Genomic DNA, 20,025 nt, shown 5'->3' with positions numbered 1-20,025 from the left:
GGATAAGACAGTAAAGGAAAAAAGTTATTAAATTTAAAAGAAAAAAGTGAGGAATCAAGACAGAGGTACGTCAGGTATGTAAAGTCTGTTTGCACTGTTGAAGAGGAAATAGAGGGGGGTGGGGGTGGGGGGGGGGGGGGGGTGGTGATAGTGATTCAAGATAAACAGAATAAGCAATGGAAATATGGGAGATGCTTCTCTCACATCCCCAAATTGGCAGTTTAGTAAGGATGAAAGGACCAGTTGTACAAGTGATTCCAGCCAATTTTTACATTCTGCAGACTAGTTGTACAGCTTAGTTTATTTTGCCTTAAAGTTTAAGGGAGGCAGGTATGTATCAAGGCATTCAAAACAGGATTAGATCATTATCTGAAATGGTGGAACATGCAGGGTTACAGGGAAGAGGAGTGGGAAGGTTGGAGGAGGCTTGCTGATTTGAAAAGTCAATAGACATGGGCTGAATTGTTCTCTACCCTGAAACAATTGAAATCCTACATATTATAGGATATAGGGGTAAAAAAACTGAGATGCTCTTAAACTCATGTGGATCATGAATTGCATCATGGTTTAATTAGTGCTCAACTTTGGACACATTAAGGATAAAAGTCATGGAGCATTTCAGTATAATCCCAGTGATGGACCTTCAGTTGAGAGTAGAACAATTGAGGAATAAATGCTTCAGCTAAAGCTTGGTTGGAGAACCTCGACTGCTCCCCTAAGAGAAAATTGGTTTGTGGTACTTCAGAGTGATTCCAATTACAGTAGATGTGGATAAAGTAGATAAAGAAATATTGTATCAGTGATAATGGGAACTGCAGATGCTGGAGAATCCAAGATAACAATGTGTGGAGCTGGATGAACACAGCAGGCCAAGCAGCATCTCAGGAGCACAAAAGCTGACGTTTCAGGCCCAGACCCTTCATCAGAGAGAAGGATGGGGAGAGAGAACTGGAATAAATAGGGAGAGAGGGGGAGGCGGACCAAAGATGGAGAGAAAACAAGATAGGTAGAGAGGAAAGTACAGGTGGGGAGGTAGGGAGGGGATAGGTCAGTCCAGGGAAGATGGACAGGTCAAGGAGGCAGGATGAGGTGGTAGGTAGGAAATGGAGGTGCGGCTTGAGGTGGGAGGAAGGGATGGGTGAGAGGAAGAACAGGTTAGGGAAGCAGAGACAAGCTGGGCTGGTTTTGGGTTCCAGTTCCTTCTCCCCATCCCCCTCTCTGATGAAGGGTCTGGGCCCGAAACGTCAGCTTTTGTGCTCCCGAGATGCTGCTTGGCCTGCTGTGTTCATCCTGCTCCACACTTTGTTATAAAGAAATATTGTTTCTATTTAGCTGAATGAACAAATTTAATATTTGCATGAGGGACACAGAAATAAACAGACCTAAGGGAAAAAAGAACAAACAACATGTGGTCATCACCTGGACCTCACCACCTTCAACAATGTGGTAGGGGAGGCAATTTCAAGAGAGAAATTGAATGGATACTGGAGAAGAATAAATGAATGCTACATGGATAGGGGCAGGAAAAATAATACTAACTGGATTGCTTTACAGAAAGCAAGCTGGGCCAAACAGCCAACTCTTGTGCTATTATGATTAACAAACCAAAGAAATGGGGCTCTTTAGCACAATTAAGAATTAAACAAAATGGAAGTTAAAATCTTTCAAGAAAAATCAGGAAGCCTATTTTCAGTGGCTGATGAATCAATTATTACAGAAAATAACATTCAAGTCACCAATGTTAGAATGTGCTTTAAATCCTTAGACTTGCAGTGTTAGGTCACTTGTATCTTAGTGAGGGCTCACTTAGTGTTGAAGCTAAATTAATAATTGTCTAAGAAGGGAAGTGGATAAATATTTGGAAGACGTTTAACTTCCAGAAAAGCTAAAGTGGGATTTGGTGATTAGGATTGAGAAAGTACAAGCCCAAATGATCCCTTCAATTACAAACTGAATTTGAGTTAAGAAGCTGAATGCTAAGAATTATCCAGTCCATTCTGCCATTTTCACAATTCGAAAACAGAAGGATATTGAAAAGTGGTTTAAATGAATAAAGTGTTTTAAATTTACACAGTCTCAAGTATGAGAACATGATTAACAGAACTAGTTTTTCAGAGTGTAACTAGACAATTATGCTTGTTCAAGTTAAGAGCTCATTTTTGCAGGATGTTGGCATCGCTGGCTGGATAGCATTGATTACTTGTTTGTATTTGCTTTGAGATAATGAGCTGCCTTCATGAATCACTGCAGTCCACATTGAAAAATCTTTTGTACCTGATGTATTGGATTGGAATTTAATACTGTTCTGCATGAAAGATAGGCAACAAAAACATTTAGAAACAAGACGTGGGCAAGGGAAACCCCACCAAAGTAATGTGAACATCAGTAGGAATGAAGCCAAATGGGTTTATCAACAAGTCGATCCATTGGTTATTTTATATTCTAGAGATACTGATCAGTTATATTTATCTCAGGTAAAATAAAACAGTTTTTTCTATGTGAAGATTAGATTAATAAATTCCAAAAAGTAGAACATTTGATCCACTTTATGCATCCGCTTTCTGAAGTGATCAGTCCAACTAGTCCCATGCCACAAGCTCATTTCAAAATCATTCACCTAAAACTTCTTTGAAAGTTATGCCTGAATCAGCTCCCACCACCAATTCAAGCAGGACATAGCTCATTGTATAAAAACAATAAACCTTATTGTAATTGTGAAAATATTGCAGATTTAGGAGGGTATTTTGTCCTCTTTTTAAAGAGAGGTTGCTCCAGGCCAATAAAGCAAACAGCTTGAGTAGCTTTGGTTCCCACCAACACCCCTCCCCTTTAAAAGTTGGAACAATAGGAACAGCATGAAGGAGTGGGATCAAGCTCCTACAGAACCAGGATTTTAGTTTTGCTTTATTGTTACTGAGGGTCTTGAAGCTGAAGCTTATTACTGTTACAGTTAAAAGCTTGGGATCTCTTCTTCCTGCTAGAATTGCATGCTAGACAGACAATCTACTTTACTAAATTTGCCTTTGTCAATATTTAGTTTACGGGATGTTACTATAGCAGTACAGTTGCTGTTTAGTAGTTAAACAATTATTCTGTTAAGTTTTCCAAATCAGTTAGATCAATTCTTTATTCTTATAAGTTGTTTAAAACAAACTTCATGCCTGGTAGTTTTGAATTGTGTCTGGAACACAGTAAAAACTTACTTTTTAAAAATAATAGTTGACATCTAGGCTACCTTAATATATTACAATTTGTTCTCAATTTTGTCCTCAAAGTCTACCACTGGAAGCAGTTTCTCCCCATATACTCAAAAACTCATGTTTTGTTCATCTGAAATATCCCCCTAACCATGTCAAATGGAGTGCAACCCCAGGTTCTCCCATCTCCAAACAGGAAATTCTCTTGTCCCAGTTACCACTAGTTTAAAGCAAATCTTTTCACCCTCTCCACAGCCTCGAAATCCCACGGTTTTACAACACATTTGAGTGTCAAGAAACTTTGGAATTCTTTCCCAGAATGCAATGCAGCATCATTAAATCACTATTTAAGGCAAAAAAAGTGAACAGATTCTTGATAAATCCCAGAAAGGCTCAGTAGGCAAGAATCAGACAGGCGAGAGTTGCAGAACAAGCATGAGGTGCCACATAGTTGACTGCTCTTAATTCAGATATTCAAATCAGAATCAGAATCCCTACAGTTCAGCCTGTAGAGTCTGCACCAACCCTCTGAAGAGCATCCCACCCAGACCCACTATCTCACAACCCTACACTCCCCATGTGGAATCCACCTGGCCTTCACATTTCTGGATACTGGGGAAATTTGGAATGGGCAAACTGACAAACTTATACATCTTTGGACTGTGGGAAGAAACATGCAGAATGGGGAGAACATGCAAATTTGACATTCACCCAAGGCTGGAAACAAACCCAGGTCCCAATGCTGATGCAATAGTGCTAACTCCACAGGAGACAAATATCCAACAATGATCACAGGGAATGTATTGTTAAAACCCCAGGTTCCATCATCCACAACCTGCCATCCTAATGGCTATATGCCAACATTAAGTAATCAGCCAGTTTCCCTGGCTTTTGCATTCCAACTGAAAGGGCAGCCTTCTTAATTTACCATCTCACCTTCGAGAGATTTGTTTACACACATCCCTTTTGTATGTTCATGTACCTGCTTACAGTCTTACCTTTTGTTTTCCTCTCAAAATGAATTTGTTTAAATTATTTCAATTGCTATGTCTTTTCACACATCAAAACTACTTGACAATTGGATTTCATTGTTTACTTTTATCACTGCCAAGTTTCATGTCTACTTCAAGCTTTGACATAGAAAACAGTAGCTCAAGTGCACATTCTGGTCATTAACATATACCAAAATACCCTAAACCTGGCTCCTAAGGGATACTACTCACTTACCTTTCTCCAGCATGAGAAACAAACATTTACTGTTACTCTTAACAATCCCTTATATTTCAGTTGTTTCTTTAAATCTTACTTGGGACTTTGTCCCACACCTTTTGAAATTCAGATGCAAAGACAAACCACAGTTGCCTCATTAAACCTCTGGTGCCTCCAAAAGGACAGCTGAAGTTTTTTTTTAAAAAAAGTGTCAAATTGACTGTTTTGGCATTTTATTTTCAAAATCATTAGTCCATATCTTTAAAAGATTTTGTCCAGGGTTGCCAAAGTGGTCACTCATTAATCTGACTGGTCTGCATTGCCTGATTTAGCCTTTGGGGGATTTCAAAAACGAAAAAGTGCACAGGAGACAAATATCCAACAATGATCACAGGGAATGTATTGTGACAACCCCAGGTTCCATCATCCACAAGCAACTACAGAGCAGTTAAAGTCAGTTTCTTAAAAAGGACATTAACCACATATGAAAGTAACAAACAAACAATCAGATGATATCTGCCTATTACAACAGAAAGTCTTAGTAACACTGGCAATAAAAATAATGTTAAAGTGACTTAATTTGGCAAGTTAAGTAGAGTCCAAAATACAAGTGAGTATAATGAGGTAGCATTAAGCCAAGTTTTTAAAAGTGAATATCCAAAATCTATGGCATTCTTAAAATTTTGCAATAGCTTCAAAATGGAAAACTGACAGCAGACGAACAGCCATTGACACTGCGAGCAAAATACTGGACAAGCAGGAAGTCTGATTCAGAATACTTCTGTCCCTTAATGGGCAACTTAAAAAAACACTGCATGAGCCGAGGCTCACTGATTTCCATGCCAAGCTGCAACTGAAACTATCCCTCTCCAAGTATCATTAAATTGGGATTAAAGTTTTGGCAACACCAGTAACTAGTGTTTCAGGATACTATTTAAACAACATGATCAAGATTTATAGGAATTTAAAAGCTACAACACCCACAAGGATAAACCAGGCAAATCCTCACTAACAATTTGCATAGCATTTTTAAAGAAAACAGTTTGAGTGCAACATAGGAAGGTGAACTGATACCAAGCCACATGAGGTCAAATGCTTTGTCAAAGACACATGGTGAGAAAGACATGGTGAGAAGGTGAATCTTTAAAAGGAGAATGGACACAGCAGAGGTGTTGAAGGAGTTCAGCTTTAGGGACTGTTCTGTTGAAGATACTTCAATTAAAATCAGGCTGCTTGAGAGACCAGAATTGGAAGGGCACAAGTCTAAGGGGTTATGGGGCTGGACGAGATTGAGCTAGGAGAGGCAAAGATGCAGACAGACTTGAAAAACCAGGCTGAGAATTTTGTTAAAAGGTCAAGGTTATTGTCTAACCAAGAACAAAAATGTAGCTTAAAACACAGGGATTATGGACAAAATGGCATCTGCCTCAAGTTAAAAAGGCAGTTTTGGTTGACCAAATTTAAGGATAAAATGTGACAGGCTGATTAGGTGTGTGTTAGAAAAGTCCAGTCTGGACATGGCAAGACACTATCAGTACTTAAGCAGATGACTGAAGGCAAGGGTGTATTGGAGTATTGCAAGATGCAGAAACACGTAAGTTTTAGTGACTAAGCAGATGTGAAATCAGAAGCTCTAATATGATAGACAAAAGCAAAACGTGAATTAGCCTCAATTACTAGGGAGAAGTTGCAAATTGGTTTTAAGTGTTTGTACCTCATACCAAAAACAATTATTTCAATTTTAATATTTATCATTTGGGGGATCAGATTCTGTATCTAGATGAGATAATTTTAACACTTAGCCAGATTAACTGGTCCATTTCAATTAATAATTAGGTTTCAAATGGAATTCGATTAAACATTGCAATTCAAAACCGCTTAATGTTGTCAAAAAAGGAAAACATGATCCTTCAGTATTTTCCAATCAGCACCTCAGTACTTTTTAAAGTGTACAATGACAATAGTATCAGGTACACTTTACATGACATTCACTTGTTTTAAGTTGTGGGAGAAAGATTTATCTTTGAAGATGAGAATCTGTTCATTAGAACAAAAAAGTAGAGACTTTTTCAGTGCATGAAACAGCCAAACAAAGCAATTTGTACTATGTTGCATCTTCAAAGACAAAACTGGTCCCCAAAGTAGGAATGACGGGAAAGCCAACAATTAAATATTCAGAGAAATGCCAACCAGGTTACAATAAATGATTAGGTATAATGCTCAAACTCCAAGCCAAACAAATTTTACACGCATAGTTAAACAAGTTTATAAAAAGGCCTTGTGGAGCTAACTGATGCACTTATGACAGAAGAAGCTAAATAGTTAATAAAGCATAATTCATAAGTGTTTTAATATTCACATTTCTCCCACTTGATTGATTAAAATGGCAACCATTGACAACACATGAATTGTTAGCATCAAGCATAACAATACGAGTTGTTATTTAACTTGCTATTGCTAGTTGGCATCTATTAGGTCTATAGACAAGATGGTGCAAGAACTTAAAGCACTGACAAAAAAGGTGTTTTATCAATGAGGGTACAGTATTCCTAAGCACTTCATATCTATAACAAAGGATTGCATAACAGCATCTTTGACCACCGCAGGATGCTCTGACCAATGATATATATTTCAGAGAATCCCTGCAGTGTAGAAACAGTCCATTTGACCCAACAAGTCCACACTGCCCCTCCAAAGAACATCCCACCCAGACCCATTTCCCTACCCCTGATTTCCCATGTCTAACCCACCTAAACCTAAAAAGAACCCTGGGCACTATGGACAATTTAGCATAGCCAATCCACCTATCCTGCAAACCTTTGGACTGTGGGAGGAGACCCTCAGTCACAGGGAGAATGTCTATGTGGAGATTGCACAGTCACTTGAGACTGGAATCAAACCTGGGTGCTTGGTGCTGAGAGGCAGCAGTGTTAACCACTGAGCCATGAACTATAGCCACAAAAAGATGGAGTACCGTCACACCTATAAAAGGTAATTAATTCACAGATAGGAAACAGATCACAAAGAGATGTGTATTTTAATACTTTTGGCAATCACTACAACTCATGTCTAAAACACAAGGCCAGGTCAACAGTTAGGTCCCAAATGAACTCCCAAGGATACAAGTGCCAGGAGAGACATGAACCCCATGATCCCTACTAAATCTGGAAATCCAGACTCTGCAGTGACCTCTGCACCGATTAGCAACAAGTTTTACTCTCACACTTATTTGTGGTGGTCAGTCACTGAACATAGTCACAAGAGGCCACCAATGTATCTTAAAATTAAAAGTTATTACAGAAAAAAAGGAAAAAAAGTGAGAGTTAGACTATACTAAAACCAATTGAAACAATCTTGCAATAAATACTGGGATTCAGGGAGACTTTGCCATTTGGATATAAAATTGGCTTGATGGTAGGAGACAGCAGGTGGTGTTGGAAAGTTTATCCCACCCAGATAGGAGGCCTGTGAGCAGCAATGTTCCACAGGGATCAGTGCTGAGTCCACTATTGATTGTCATTTATGTAAATCATTTGGATGAGAATTTAGGAGGCATGGGTATTAAGTTTGCAGATGACAGCAAACTTGTTGGCATAGTGGACAGTGAAGGTGGTTATCCAAGATTAGAACAGGATCTTGAGCAATCGGGCCAATGGCAGAGAGAGTTTAATTTCGATAAGTGTGGAATATTGCATTTTGGTAATATGAAGGAGGGCAAGACTTACAGTTAACGGCAAGACCTTGGATAGTGTCCAGAGACCCAAGGGTTCAGGTACCTTGTTCTTTGTAAGGTGCATCACAGATAAACAGGATTATTAAAAGGAGGCATTTTGGCACACTTGCCTCCATTGCTCAGACCATTGATAATGGGAGTTGGGAACATCATGTTGATGTTGTATGGGATGTTGGTGACGCCAGAGTATGGTCTACAGTTCTGGTTACCACGCTACAGAAAGGCTATTAATTTAGACAGAATTCAGAAGAGATTTACCAGAATATTGCTAGGGCTGAAGGGTTTGCATTATAAAGAAGAGATTGGGAGACAGGGATTTTGTGGAACAAATTGCCATAGGCAACAGTAGATGCAGGGAGAGTTAAAAGACAGTCACAGGTACATGATTAGGAGAGACCTTAAGGACACAGGCAAATAGGAGTAGTTTAAAAGAAGTTGGTCAGCATGGAAAAGTCAGACTGTTTCTCAGCTATATAACTATTACCAGAAATAAGTATGCTATTGTCTTTAAGAGTTTTCCAGATACTTAAACATCAGCAAACAGTCACACTGTTCCACATGAGAAGTCCTGGAGTTGTGTGGCTCAAGCTAATTGTCAAACCTCTGCATTAATGACATGTAACAGTAAGTGAAAGTTTCTTCAAGACTTCAGCTGTCTGACACAGCTCACTCATTTCTCAATATTGTTTCCTTGAATCCCTCTTCCAAAGCCTTATGTTTCTGGAGATTTTTTTAAAAACTAATATTAAGCCACTTAAACTCTTGTGCAGAAACTGCACTAGTAATATTTCCTGCATGAGCTCCTCCCTGAAGACCTGTACTTGACCTGCAGGATCATAGTCTTTTAAATGATCTGATACCCCCAAAAGGTTCACTGCACATGCACGCTTCGTGAACACTCTGCCAGTTAGAAATGCTACTGCAAAATACAATATTATAAAATTTGTTCATGGTAGCATCCAAATAATAAGTACAAACAGGACACAATGATATCACTGGCAGTGATTTTTGGGTCTGTCAAACAAACAAACATTCTCTACTAGAAAAGTGGTTTTCTGTCCATTTTCAGATGACATAGGGTGGTATTGTTAGGCAGCAACATTTTCTCCCTTGTCTTATACATTCTTTTCTAAAAGCATAACTATTAAGCTCAAGGTTTTAAAAAATTCATTTACACACATGCAAATAAATTTCCAGGCAATCTTAAACATTATTCAGAAATCCAAACTAAAAACCTGTCTCTTCTTAACAAGAATCAAAATCACTTTAGAACTCATGCTCCTAATAATCATGAAGCTTCATCATAAAACAAAAGAATTATAGACATGTTGAGCTTCACACTACCAATACAGGCTGAATCCACACCGGAGCCTCAACACCATATCTGAAAGTTCAATGTTTAAAACAATAAAATCAGCATACTTGCTTTCTTACACCTGAAAGCAAAGTAATGACCAATGACAGCGATAAAACCAAGTTCCACTGCAGCTGAATAATGCAACCTTGAGATAACCAATTCTGCTCAAAATTCAACAATACATTTAGGAGGGAAACACATTGGATTGGGTCATAAGAAATTAACTGAAAATGAGAACCAAGAGAATGGCAGATGCTGTAAATCAGGAACAAAAACAAAGTTGCTGGAAAAGCCCAGCAAGGTTTGGCAACATCTGAAGGAGAAAACAGAGTTAACATCTACGGTCCACTGACCCTTCCTCAGAACTGATGGTGGCTCAGAAAACGTCAGGTTATATGCAGAAAATAGGGAGGTGGGTGGGGTAGGGAGTAAAACGATAGGATAAAGCCCAAAGAGAGAGAAAGACATTTGGACAGACAAAGATAATAAAAGCTGGATGAACACAGCAGGCCAAGCAGCATCTCAGGTGCACAAAAGCTGATGTTTCAGGCCTAGACCCTGGACAGACAAAGGAGTTGTTAACGATCAGGCTGGGAGGGTGAAGAGTTGTTAATGGGGACTATTAGTGACTAACAACAGGGCATGTGTAATGGTAGGCTGTGGTAACAAGGCCTGGTGTGTGGGGTGGGGGAGCTGAGACATGGGATAGTTTAGGCCCTAAAATTATTGAACTCAATATTGAGTCCAGAGGGCTGTAGGGTCCCTAAGTGGAAAGTGAGGTGTGGTTCCTCCAGCTTGCGTTGGGCTTCACTGGAACACTGCAGCAAGCCAGGGAGCAGGGTGGCACATTGAAGTGGCAGGCAACGGGTAGTTCAGGGTCTTTTTTGCAACTAGAACATAGATGTTCTGCCAAGCCTACGCTTCGTTTCCCCAACATAGAGGGGACCACATCGGCTCAAGTACAGTTTCTCTCCACCACTGATCCAAGGTATATCCTCACTTGCTCGATTTTCTTTTTCAAAAAAAAAGTGGAGAACCATTGTAAGTCACTATCCCTGGGTTCAGTTAGTTTTAACCCAGCACTCCTATTTTCTCATCACCCTCACACAACTTTTGTTTAGGGAAAAAAAACCCGTTGCGGGTTTGATAGCAGGTGATACAAAACAGGTGACAAGCTCAACCCCAGGGACACCTTTACAGAGGATAGGATACTTTGAGTGAAGACGTTTGTAACTCGGAGCAGACACAAAGTTAAAACAGTTCAATTCGATCTCAGGAATCGAAAATAAAAAGCTACTTAAGCGCCTACAGAGGCGCTATACAAATGCTGCCACTGGAAATGTTCCCAACCCTTAATGATGCAGTTCTCTCTCCTTTACAGCTCAAGACCATTAACCAGCGCCTATTACCAGCCTGAGCGGTCAGAAATGACACAAATAACCAAGATGCCGGCTCGCCGAAGTCTCCACCCGCGGTTCCCACACTAGCCTCCAGTGGTCTATATCTATCCGTTGCCGCCCCAGGCTCATGACAGTTAGTGGACCCCGTCCCTGAACCGGCTGCACTTACCGGGACGAGCCATTCTGCTGCCCGGACATTGTTTAAAAGCAAAAATGAAATAGCCCAGCAGGGTAGAGAGATCGACACGACAGAGGTTGGGAGTTTTCCAGGCTGCAAAAAGAAACTGCTGTTGCTCGAGTTTAATCCCTGGTCCGGGAACGTGGACCGACGCTGATTCAAATCTAAGCGGCGTGGACCTGCAAATGCAGAGGGAGGGGGTTCCAGAGAAGCAGCCGCGAGTTTGCGCCGGGGGGGGGGGGGGGGTGGAGAGCTGTGGAAGTCAAGTCGTGAGTTTGTGCAAACAACTTTACCACAGGAGTGGATTGTACCAGAAATTCCTGCGCACTGTTCTTTGCGCTTAAACATTAACTTCGCTTGGTTGCGTTACAAAGTTTAGAAAAAAAGTGCTTGCTTTGCATGATTTAAGGAAAGGGCATATAGATACGTAGTCACAAAGTGCAAGAAAAAGTCAACAGTTTGCGAGAAACTTTGTGTTCCGTGAGTTTGCTTTTGCTGGGGGGGGACTAGCTGAATGATAATGTGGGTCATACCTTACCTGCCCTGCCTGCTGGGCTCAGAGCCGCCAGGTCCAGAGAAAAGCTCATCGCTCGCGCTCTCTCTCGCACAGTTGCCATTATCCCACGAGGTAGGGTGGGGGGAAAACACCCTTATTCCCTTCTCAGTTATAACCCCAGGGTGGGCCTGTGCTGATTGGAGCTGGCCTCTTCTATGCAACAAGCAATGAGCTGAGGCACGTGTCCACCCCCCCCCCCCCCCCCGCATCCGAATAAATGTATTTAAAATGACAAGGTGGGGAGCTGGGTGAACATCGCAGGTCCAGCAGCATCAGAGGAGCAGGAAAGCTGGCGTTAAAAACAAAACAAAACAAAAAATAGCCAGCAGAGTGAAGAGAAGCGCCTCATCCAGCTCTACACCTTGTTATTCCCGATTCTCCAGCATCCGTAGTTCCTAGTATCTCTGAATGTATTTAAACTTGGGATTTGTAGGTGTCATTGGAATGCAATTGCAGCTGATTCAGCTCTCTGACTTGTGAGTCAAAAGCAGGTTAAGCTGCTGCTTCAAGGTGTGGAGCTGGATGAGCACAGCAGGCCAAGCAGCGTCTTAGGAGCCAGAAAGCTGACGTTTCGGGCCTTGACCCTTCCTCAGAGGCTGATGAAGGGTCAAGGCCCAAAACGTCTGCTTTCCTGCTCCTCTGCTGCTGCTTGGCCTGCTGTGTTCATCCAGCTCTACACCTTGTTATGTCGGATTCTCCAGCATCTGCAGTTCCTACTATCTCTATGCTGCTGCTTGGGTTGTGTCAATGCCTTCGTTCTGAGTTATAGAATCGTTCCAGAGGTCATTCGGCCTATCACGTTTACACTGCTGCAATCACCCAGTGCCAGTCTCCTTCCTCTTCTACCTATCCTTGCCATTTCTAACTGAATAATGATCCAAAACTTGCTTGACATGCCAACTGAATTTGCCTCCAGCGTATTTCCAGACAGTGTGTTCCAGACAGTAATCACTGGCTGTGATAAAACTTTCTTCCTCACATCATCCTTGCTTCTTTTGCACATTTACATGTGAACAAAGGAGGTATGGGTAGTAGGTTTGCAAAATTGGATGTGTAATGGATAGTGAAGACGGTTACCCCAGAGTATAATGGGATTTTGATCAGATGGGCCAGTGGGCTGAGGAGTGGCAGTTGGAGTGTAATTTAGATAAATTGGAAGTGCTGCATTTTGGTAAGACAAATCATATACACTTAATGGTAAAGTCCTGTGGAGTGTTGCTGAACAAAGAGACCTTGAAGTGCAGGTTCATGGTTCCTTGAAACTGGAGTCGCAGGTAGACAGGATAGTGAAGAAGGCATTTGGTATGCTTGCCTTTATTGGTCAGTGCATCGAGTATAGGAGTTTGGAGGTCATGTTGTGACTGTTCAGGACATTGGTTAGACCACCAGAAGAATACTGCATGCTATGCAATTCTGGTCTTCCTGCTGTAGGAAGGATGTTGTGAAACTTTGAAAGGGTTGAGAAAAGATTTACAAGGATGTTTCCAGGGTTGGAGGGTTTAATCTATAGAAGGAGGCTGAATAGATTGGCGCTACTTTCTCTGGAGCGTAGGATGCTGATGGGTGAAGTTGTAGAGGTTTGTAAAATCATGAGAGGCATGGACAGGGTAAATAGACAAGGTCTTTTCCCCTGGAGTGGGGGCATTCAAAACAAGAGGGCCTGTGTTTAAAGTGAGGGGGAAAGACTTAAAAGGGACCTATGGGGCACTTTTTTCACGCAGAGGGTGATATGTGTATGGAATGAGTTCCCAGAGGAAGTGGTGTAGGCTGGTACAATTACAACATTTAGAAAGCATCTGGATTGGTATATGAATAGGAAGGGTTTAGAGGGATTTGGGCCACATGCTGGTAAGTGGGACGAGATGAATTTAGGATATCCTGTGGCATAGACAAGTTGCACTGAAGAGTCTGTTTCCATGCTATGTATTTTTATGACTCTGTCACTTAAATCTATATCCTCTTGTTCCTCTTTTATCAGCAGCAGTGGCTTTTCCTTTTTTATTAGAACGGTACAGCACAGTACATCGGCCCACGATGTTCTTATCCATTCCACTAACGATCGTGACAAGCTGTGTTAAACTCTCCCAACCCTGACCAGCCTTCTGCTCTCAAAGGAGACCAGTCCCACTTCCTCAGTCTATCCCAGCAACATTTGTATGTGTAGTGCGCTTACAAGTCTAAATGACTTGCTGAGATTTTAATCCCGATAACAAATATACAAATGAAAGCAAGGGGATGATGTGCACCGATGGTGTCCCTATCCATGGACTGGGAGGCCTGAGTTCAAGTCCCACCTGCTCCAGAGGTGTGTAATAACATCTCTGAAGAGGTTGATTAAGAAAATAGGTTAAATAATTTTTTAAAAATGAAAATAAGCAGTGGCTGGCCCTTGAAGATTTCAAGTTACAGAGCTGTGATGGTTTCCTTTGGCAGCTTGTTCCATTGAAAGGAAGACACACAATGTTTTGGCCCTGCTCAAAGGCACCAGCCTCTTGTTTCCATCAATTCTCACCAGTTCTTTGCATATTTCTGTGATATAAATTTTCACCTCCTTTGCTGTGCTGATTCCCCTTCTAAATCTTTGTTGAAAGGTCTAAGACTGATGTGTTTCCCGTTCTGATTTCATTCAGAATCACTTCAAGGCCCATTTGGGGTATTGAAACAAAAGGCTGATATTTCATTGTTGAACTGGAGAGTGCTGCTCTGATGGTCTTTCAATTGTGTTATTCAAAAGAACTAGATATGAAAGCTGTCATGGCAATATGTTGAAGAGCTGGGGTGTTATCGTTGCTATTCTGGACAATTTCTGTTCCCCTAGTCAACAGCACAAAGTCATTATTGTCTAATCATTGCTTTTTGAGTACTTGCTTCATTTCCTACAACTTAATTCTCATTATATATGAAAAGCACTTCATTATGTATAAACACTGCGAAAGTAATGTCAAAGAGGTTTAGGGAGGGAGGTCCAGAAATCAGGGCCTAGTTGGCTGATAACACAGCTACCAATGTTGGATCAAAGGATGTGGGGGTGATACGATGGTTCAGTGGTTACCACCTCTGGCTCACTGTGCCAGGGACCCAGGTTCTAATTCCACCCTCGGGCGACTGTCTGTGTGGAGGCTGCGTATTCTCTCTGTGTCTGCGTGGGTTTCCCCAGGTGCTCCAGTTTCCTCCCACAGTCCAAAGACGTGCAGGCTAGGTGAATTGGCCACGCTAAATTGTCCGTAGTGTTCAGCAATGTGTAGATTTGGTGGGTTATAGGGGGAATAGGTCTGGGTGGGATGCTCTGAGGGTTGGCGTGGACTTGTTAGGCCGAAGGGTCTGTTTCCACGCTGTAGGGATTCTATGACACCACTAGGGGTTAGAATTAGACGATTTCAGACATTTTGGAGAAACATAGGCTGGAGAATGTTGCAGATGGGAATTGAAATCAAGGATGAGTTTGAAGCATTTAGCCAGCAGTCTGTGTAAAAGAATGAGACTTGGTGAGAATGAGGAGATGGACCACAGAGTTCTGAATGAATTGTGTGACCAGCATTGGAGGAGTCAATTCTAGGGATAATAAAGGCAGTACAAGTGCCCTTTACCCAAGAACAGGAATTCACCAAAATAAAACAATAATTGAAAATATTTATATCAATAATTAAAAAACACAAAAACTGCAGGAGAACCTGAACAGGTCTGGCAGTATTCATGAAGAGGCAAACTGGAGAATCTCATGTAAATCACAGAAGTGTTAGACACAAAAGGAGGCCATTGGCCCATCATACCTGCACCAACTCTTCAAAGAAACGTCATTACTCCAGTCTCCCAGCCTGCCTCGATGCCTTACAATTTTCTTACCGACATAACTGGACCACAGTGAATATCCCTAGCCCTGCACTCATCCCAGGAGCAACATCTGGGCAATAAAGACACTTAAATCAGACTCCTGCTCATTGACTACAGCTCTGCTTTCAACACCATAATCCCCTCCAGACTGATCTCAAAACTCCGTAACCTTGGTCTCGGCTCCACCCTCAGCAACTGGATCCTCAGCTTTCTGCCATTGACCGCAATCACAATGATTCTCAAAACTGGAGCTCCCTCCCAAGAATGTGTCCTCAGCCCCATACTATACTCCCTGTACACCCACGACTCTGTTGCCAAATTCCAAACAACCACCATCTTCAAGTTCACTGATGGCACCATCAAAGAGTTAAAATACGGAGGGGTGTCAGAGGGCTTAGTGACGTGGTGCAATGATAACAACCTCTCTCTCAATGTTGGTAAAACTAAAAAACTGACCATAGACTTCAGAAAGAAAGGAGCAGAACACACCCCCATCTACATCAACGGAACTGAAGCTGAGAGGGTGGAGAGCATCAAGTTCCTCAGAGTGACAATAACCAACAAACTGTCTTGGACTTCCCACGTAAATGCGACAGTCAACAAGGCACAACAATGCCTCTTCTTCCTCATGCAGCTCAGGAAACTTAGCATGTCCATAAGATCCCTCACCAACATTTACAGATGCACCATTGGAAGCATACTGTCTGGCTGCATAACAGCCTGGTATGGCAACTGCTCTGCCCAGGACTGTAAGAAACTACAGAAGGTTGTGTGCTCAGCCCAGAGCACCACGGAAGCCAACCTTCTGTCCATGGACTCCATTTACATAGCTCGCTGCCAGGGAAAGGCTGCCAACATCATCAAAGCCCTGGTAATGGTCTCCTACAACATTTTCCATCAGGCAGAGAATTCAGAAGCCTGAAGACAAGCACCACCAGGCTCAGGAACAGCTTCTTCCCAGCTGTTATTGTACTGACGAATGGACTCTCTAGCCTCAAATAATATTGATCTTGCTAATGTTGATCTCACCTAGCACACATCCTGTGCAATGTATGCCTCTGTGTAAGTCTTTTTGATCTGTACATCCTTGCTTACTATGATCTGCCTATACAGCTCATAAGTAAAGCTTTGCACCGTACTTTGAACACGTGACAGTAAATCAATCAATAATGCCAATCTAAGATAATAAAGTGTGAGGCTGGATGAACACAGCAGGTCCAGCAGCATCTCAGGAGCACAAAAGCTGACGTTTCGGGCCTAGACCCTTCATCAGAGAGGGGGATGGGGTGAGGGAACTGGAATAAATAGGGAGAGAGGGGGAGGCGGACCGAAGATGGAGAGAAAAGAAGATAGATGGAGAGGAGAGTATAGGTGGGGAGGTAGGGAGGGGATAGGTCAGTCCAGGGAAGACGGACAGGTCAAGGAGGTGGGATGAGGTTAGTAGGTAGGAGATGGAGGTGCGGCTTGGGGTGGGAGGAAGGGATGGGTGAGAGGAAGAACAGGTTAGGGAGGCAGAGACAGGCTGGACTGGTTTTGGGACGCAGTGGGTGGAGGGGAAGAGCTGGGCTGGTTGTGTGGTGCAGTGGGGGGAGGAGACGAACTGGGCTGGTTTTGGGATGCGGTGGGGGAAGGGGAGATTTTGAAGCTGGTGAAGTCCACATTGATACCATTGGGCTGCAGGGTTCCCAAGCAGAATATGAGTTGCTGTTCCTGCAACCTTCGGGTGGCATCATTGTGGCACTGCAGGAGGCCCATGATGGACATGTCATCTAAAGAATGGGAGGGGAAGTGGAAATGGTTTGCGACTGGGAGGTGCAGTTGTTTATTGCGAACCGAGCGGAGGTGTTCTGCAAAGCGGTCCCCAAGCCTCCGCTTGGTTTCCCCAGTAGAGGAAGCCACACCGGGTACAATGGATACAATATACCACATTGGCAGATGTGCAGGTGAACATCTGCTTGATGTGGAATGTCATCTTGGGGCCTGGGATAGAGGTGAGGGAGGTGGTGTGGGGGCAAGTGTAGCATTTCCTGCGGTTGCAGGGGAAGGTGCCGGGTGTGGTGGGGTTGGAGGGCAGTGTGGAGTGAACAAGGAAGTCACGGAGAGAGTGGTCTCTCCGGAAGGCAGACAAGGGTGGGGATGGAAAAATAGCTTGGGTGGTGGGGTCGGATTGTAGATGGCGGAAGTGTCGGAGGATGATGCGTTGTATCCGGAGGTTGGTGGGGTGGTGTGTGAGAACGAGGGGGATCCTCTTAGGGCGGTTGTGGCGGGGGCGGGGTGTGACACATCCCTCACACAATAACGCCAATCTCCTGCTTTTATCCCATATTCTTGCATGTTCTTACTCTTCAAATAATTGTCCAACGCCCTTTTAAATGTGTTAATTGAATCTGTCTCCAAGTGTTAAATTCCACACCCTAATTACTCATTTTTTTATCATTTTACTTCTACTTCTTTAGCAAATGATTTTAAATCTATACCCTCTCATTCATGTTTCTTTGACAAGCAGAAAAAAAGTTTCTCCCTATCCACTTTCTCCAGCCCATTCATGATTTTACAGACTTCTATCAAATTTCCTTATAGAATTCTCTTATCCTCCTTCTCTCCAAAGTCAACAGTCCGGTTACTTCTTCAATTTATCTCATCTCTGAATTCATTCTTGTAAATTGCTTCCGTACTGTCTCTAATTTGTTCACATCCTCCCTATAATGTGCTTTTATGAAAGGTAAATCATATATGTCCAATTTGCTTGAGTTCTTTGAAGATGTAACAAGCAAAGTAGATAATAGGGAACCTGTAGATGTAGTATGAGTGATAATGGGAACTGCAGATGCTGGAGAATCCAAGATAATGAAATATGTGGCTGGATGAACACAGCAGGCCCAGCAGCATCTCAGGAGCACAAAAGCTGACGTTTTGGGCCTAGACCCTTCATCAGAGAGGGGGATGGGGTGAGGGTTCTGGAATAAATAGGGAGAGAGGGGGAGGCGGACCGAAGATGGAGAGAAAAGAAGAAAGGTGGAGAGGAGAGTATATGTGGGGAGGTAGGGAGGGGATAGGTCAGTCCAGGGAAGACGGACAGCTCAAGGAGGTGGGATGAGGTTAGTAGGTAGGAGATGGAGGTGCGGCTTGGGGAGGGAGGAAGGGATGGGTGAGAGGAAGGACAGGTTAGGGAGGCAGAGACAGGCTGGACTGGTTTTGGGATGCAGTGGGTGGAGGGGAAGAGCTGGGCTGGCTGTGTGGTGCAGTGGGGGGAGGGGACGAACTGGGCTGGTTTTGGGATGCGGTGGGGGAAGGGGAGATTTTGAAGCTGGTGAAGTCCACATTGATACCATTGGGCTGCAGGGTTCCCAAGCGGAATATGAGTTGCTGTTCCTGCAACCTTCGGGTGGCATCATTGTGACACGGCAGGAGGCCCATGATGGACATGTCATCTAAAGAATGGGAGGGGGAGTAACTGGGAGGTGCAGTTGTTTATTGCGAACCGAGCGGAGGTGTTCTGCAAAGCGGTCCCCAAGCCTCCACTTGGTTTCCCCAATGTAGAGGAAGCCACACCAGGTACAGTGGATGCAGTATACCACATTGGCAGATAACCCTAACTCTCCTCTCCACCTATCTTCTTTTCTCTCCATCTTCGGTCCGCCTCCCCCTCTCTCCCTATTTATTCCAGAACCCTCACCCCATCAACCTCTCTGATAAAGGGTCTAGGCCCGAAACGTCAGCTTTTGTGCTCCTGAGATGCTGCTGGGCCTGCTGTGTTCATCCAGCCTCACATTTTATTACCTTGAAAAATTTGTTCATTTTGCCTCAAATATCCACCCCTCTGTAAGTTTCATATCGTCCATTTCCAACACTTGCTTTCCTTGACCTCTCTGTCTCCATTTTGGGGAATAAACTGTCCACTGCCATCAACTACAAATCCACTGACTCCTGTAACTACCTTCACTACAGCTGATCACACCTCAGGTCCTGCAAGGACTCCATCCTGTTCTCCTAGTTCTTTTGCCTAAGTCATATCTGTTTGAATGATGCCACCTTCCAAAACAACACTGCTGACATGGCTTGCTTCTTCCATAACTGTGTTTTCCCGCCCACTCTGGTTGACAGGCCCTCCAGCCGCATCCGACCTATCACCCGTGTTACTGCCCTTGCACCTTTCCATCACTCACAACAGGGTGATCAGGTCCTCCTTGTTATCATTAATCATCCCACCAGCTTCCACAAAGGATCATTCTCCGCCATTTCGGACAACTCCAGCAGAACGCCACCACCAAACACATCTTCCCCTCGCTCCCTCTGCCTTCAATTTTCAGGGATCATTCCCTAATCCATACATTAATCACTAACACTACTTTCCCTCCCCAAGTAATCACAGAAGGTGCAACACTTGCCCCATCACCTCTTCCCTGGTCACCATCCAAGGGCATATCACCTGTACCTCCTTCATTCTTGTGTGTTGTATTCACTGCACCCAACGTGGCTGGCTCTACATTAGGGAAAGCAAACGCGGACTGGCTGACCGCTTTGCAGAACGACATCTCATCTTCAGACTAGGCAGTTTACAACT

General features: G+C 43.1%; 1 protein-coding gene across 2 annotated transcripts in view; it reads right to left on the bottom strand.

Moving 5' to 3' along the window:
* depdc7a (DEP domain containing 7, paralog a) overlaps positions 1–11,685 on the bottom strand; it is a 48,544-nt gene extending 36,859 nt beyond the window's left edge. The window contains exon 1 of one of the 2 annotated variants that reach the window (XM_048545619.1): positions 11,613–11,685. In XM_048545619.1, the coding sequence (XP_048401576.1) occupies positions 11,613–11,661 (49 nt within the window). In that variant the 5' untranslated portion in view covers positions 11,662–11,685. Of the gene's footprint in view, positions 1–11,065; positions 11,295–11,612 lie in introns of those variants that run through there. The other variant, XM_048545620.1, reaches the window with a different exon arrangement.
* Between the last annotated feature and the right edge of the window lie 8,340 nt (positions 11,686–20,025).

Source organism: Stegostoma tigrinum, chromosome 17, assembly GCF_030684315.1.
Source record: "Stegostoma tigrinum isolate sSteTig4 chromosome 17, sSteTig4.hap1, whole genome shotgun sequence".
Lineage (NCBI taxonomy): Eukaryota > Metazoa > Chordata > Chondrichthyes > Orectolobiformes > Stegostomatidae > Stegostoma > Stegostoma tigrinum.
Note: the sequence above shows the minus strand (reverse complement) of the source record. Positions and strands in the feature narration are given on the sequence as shown.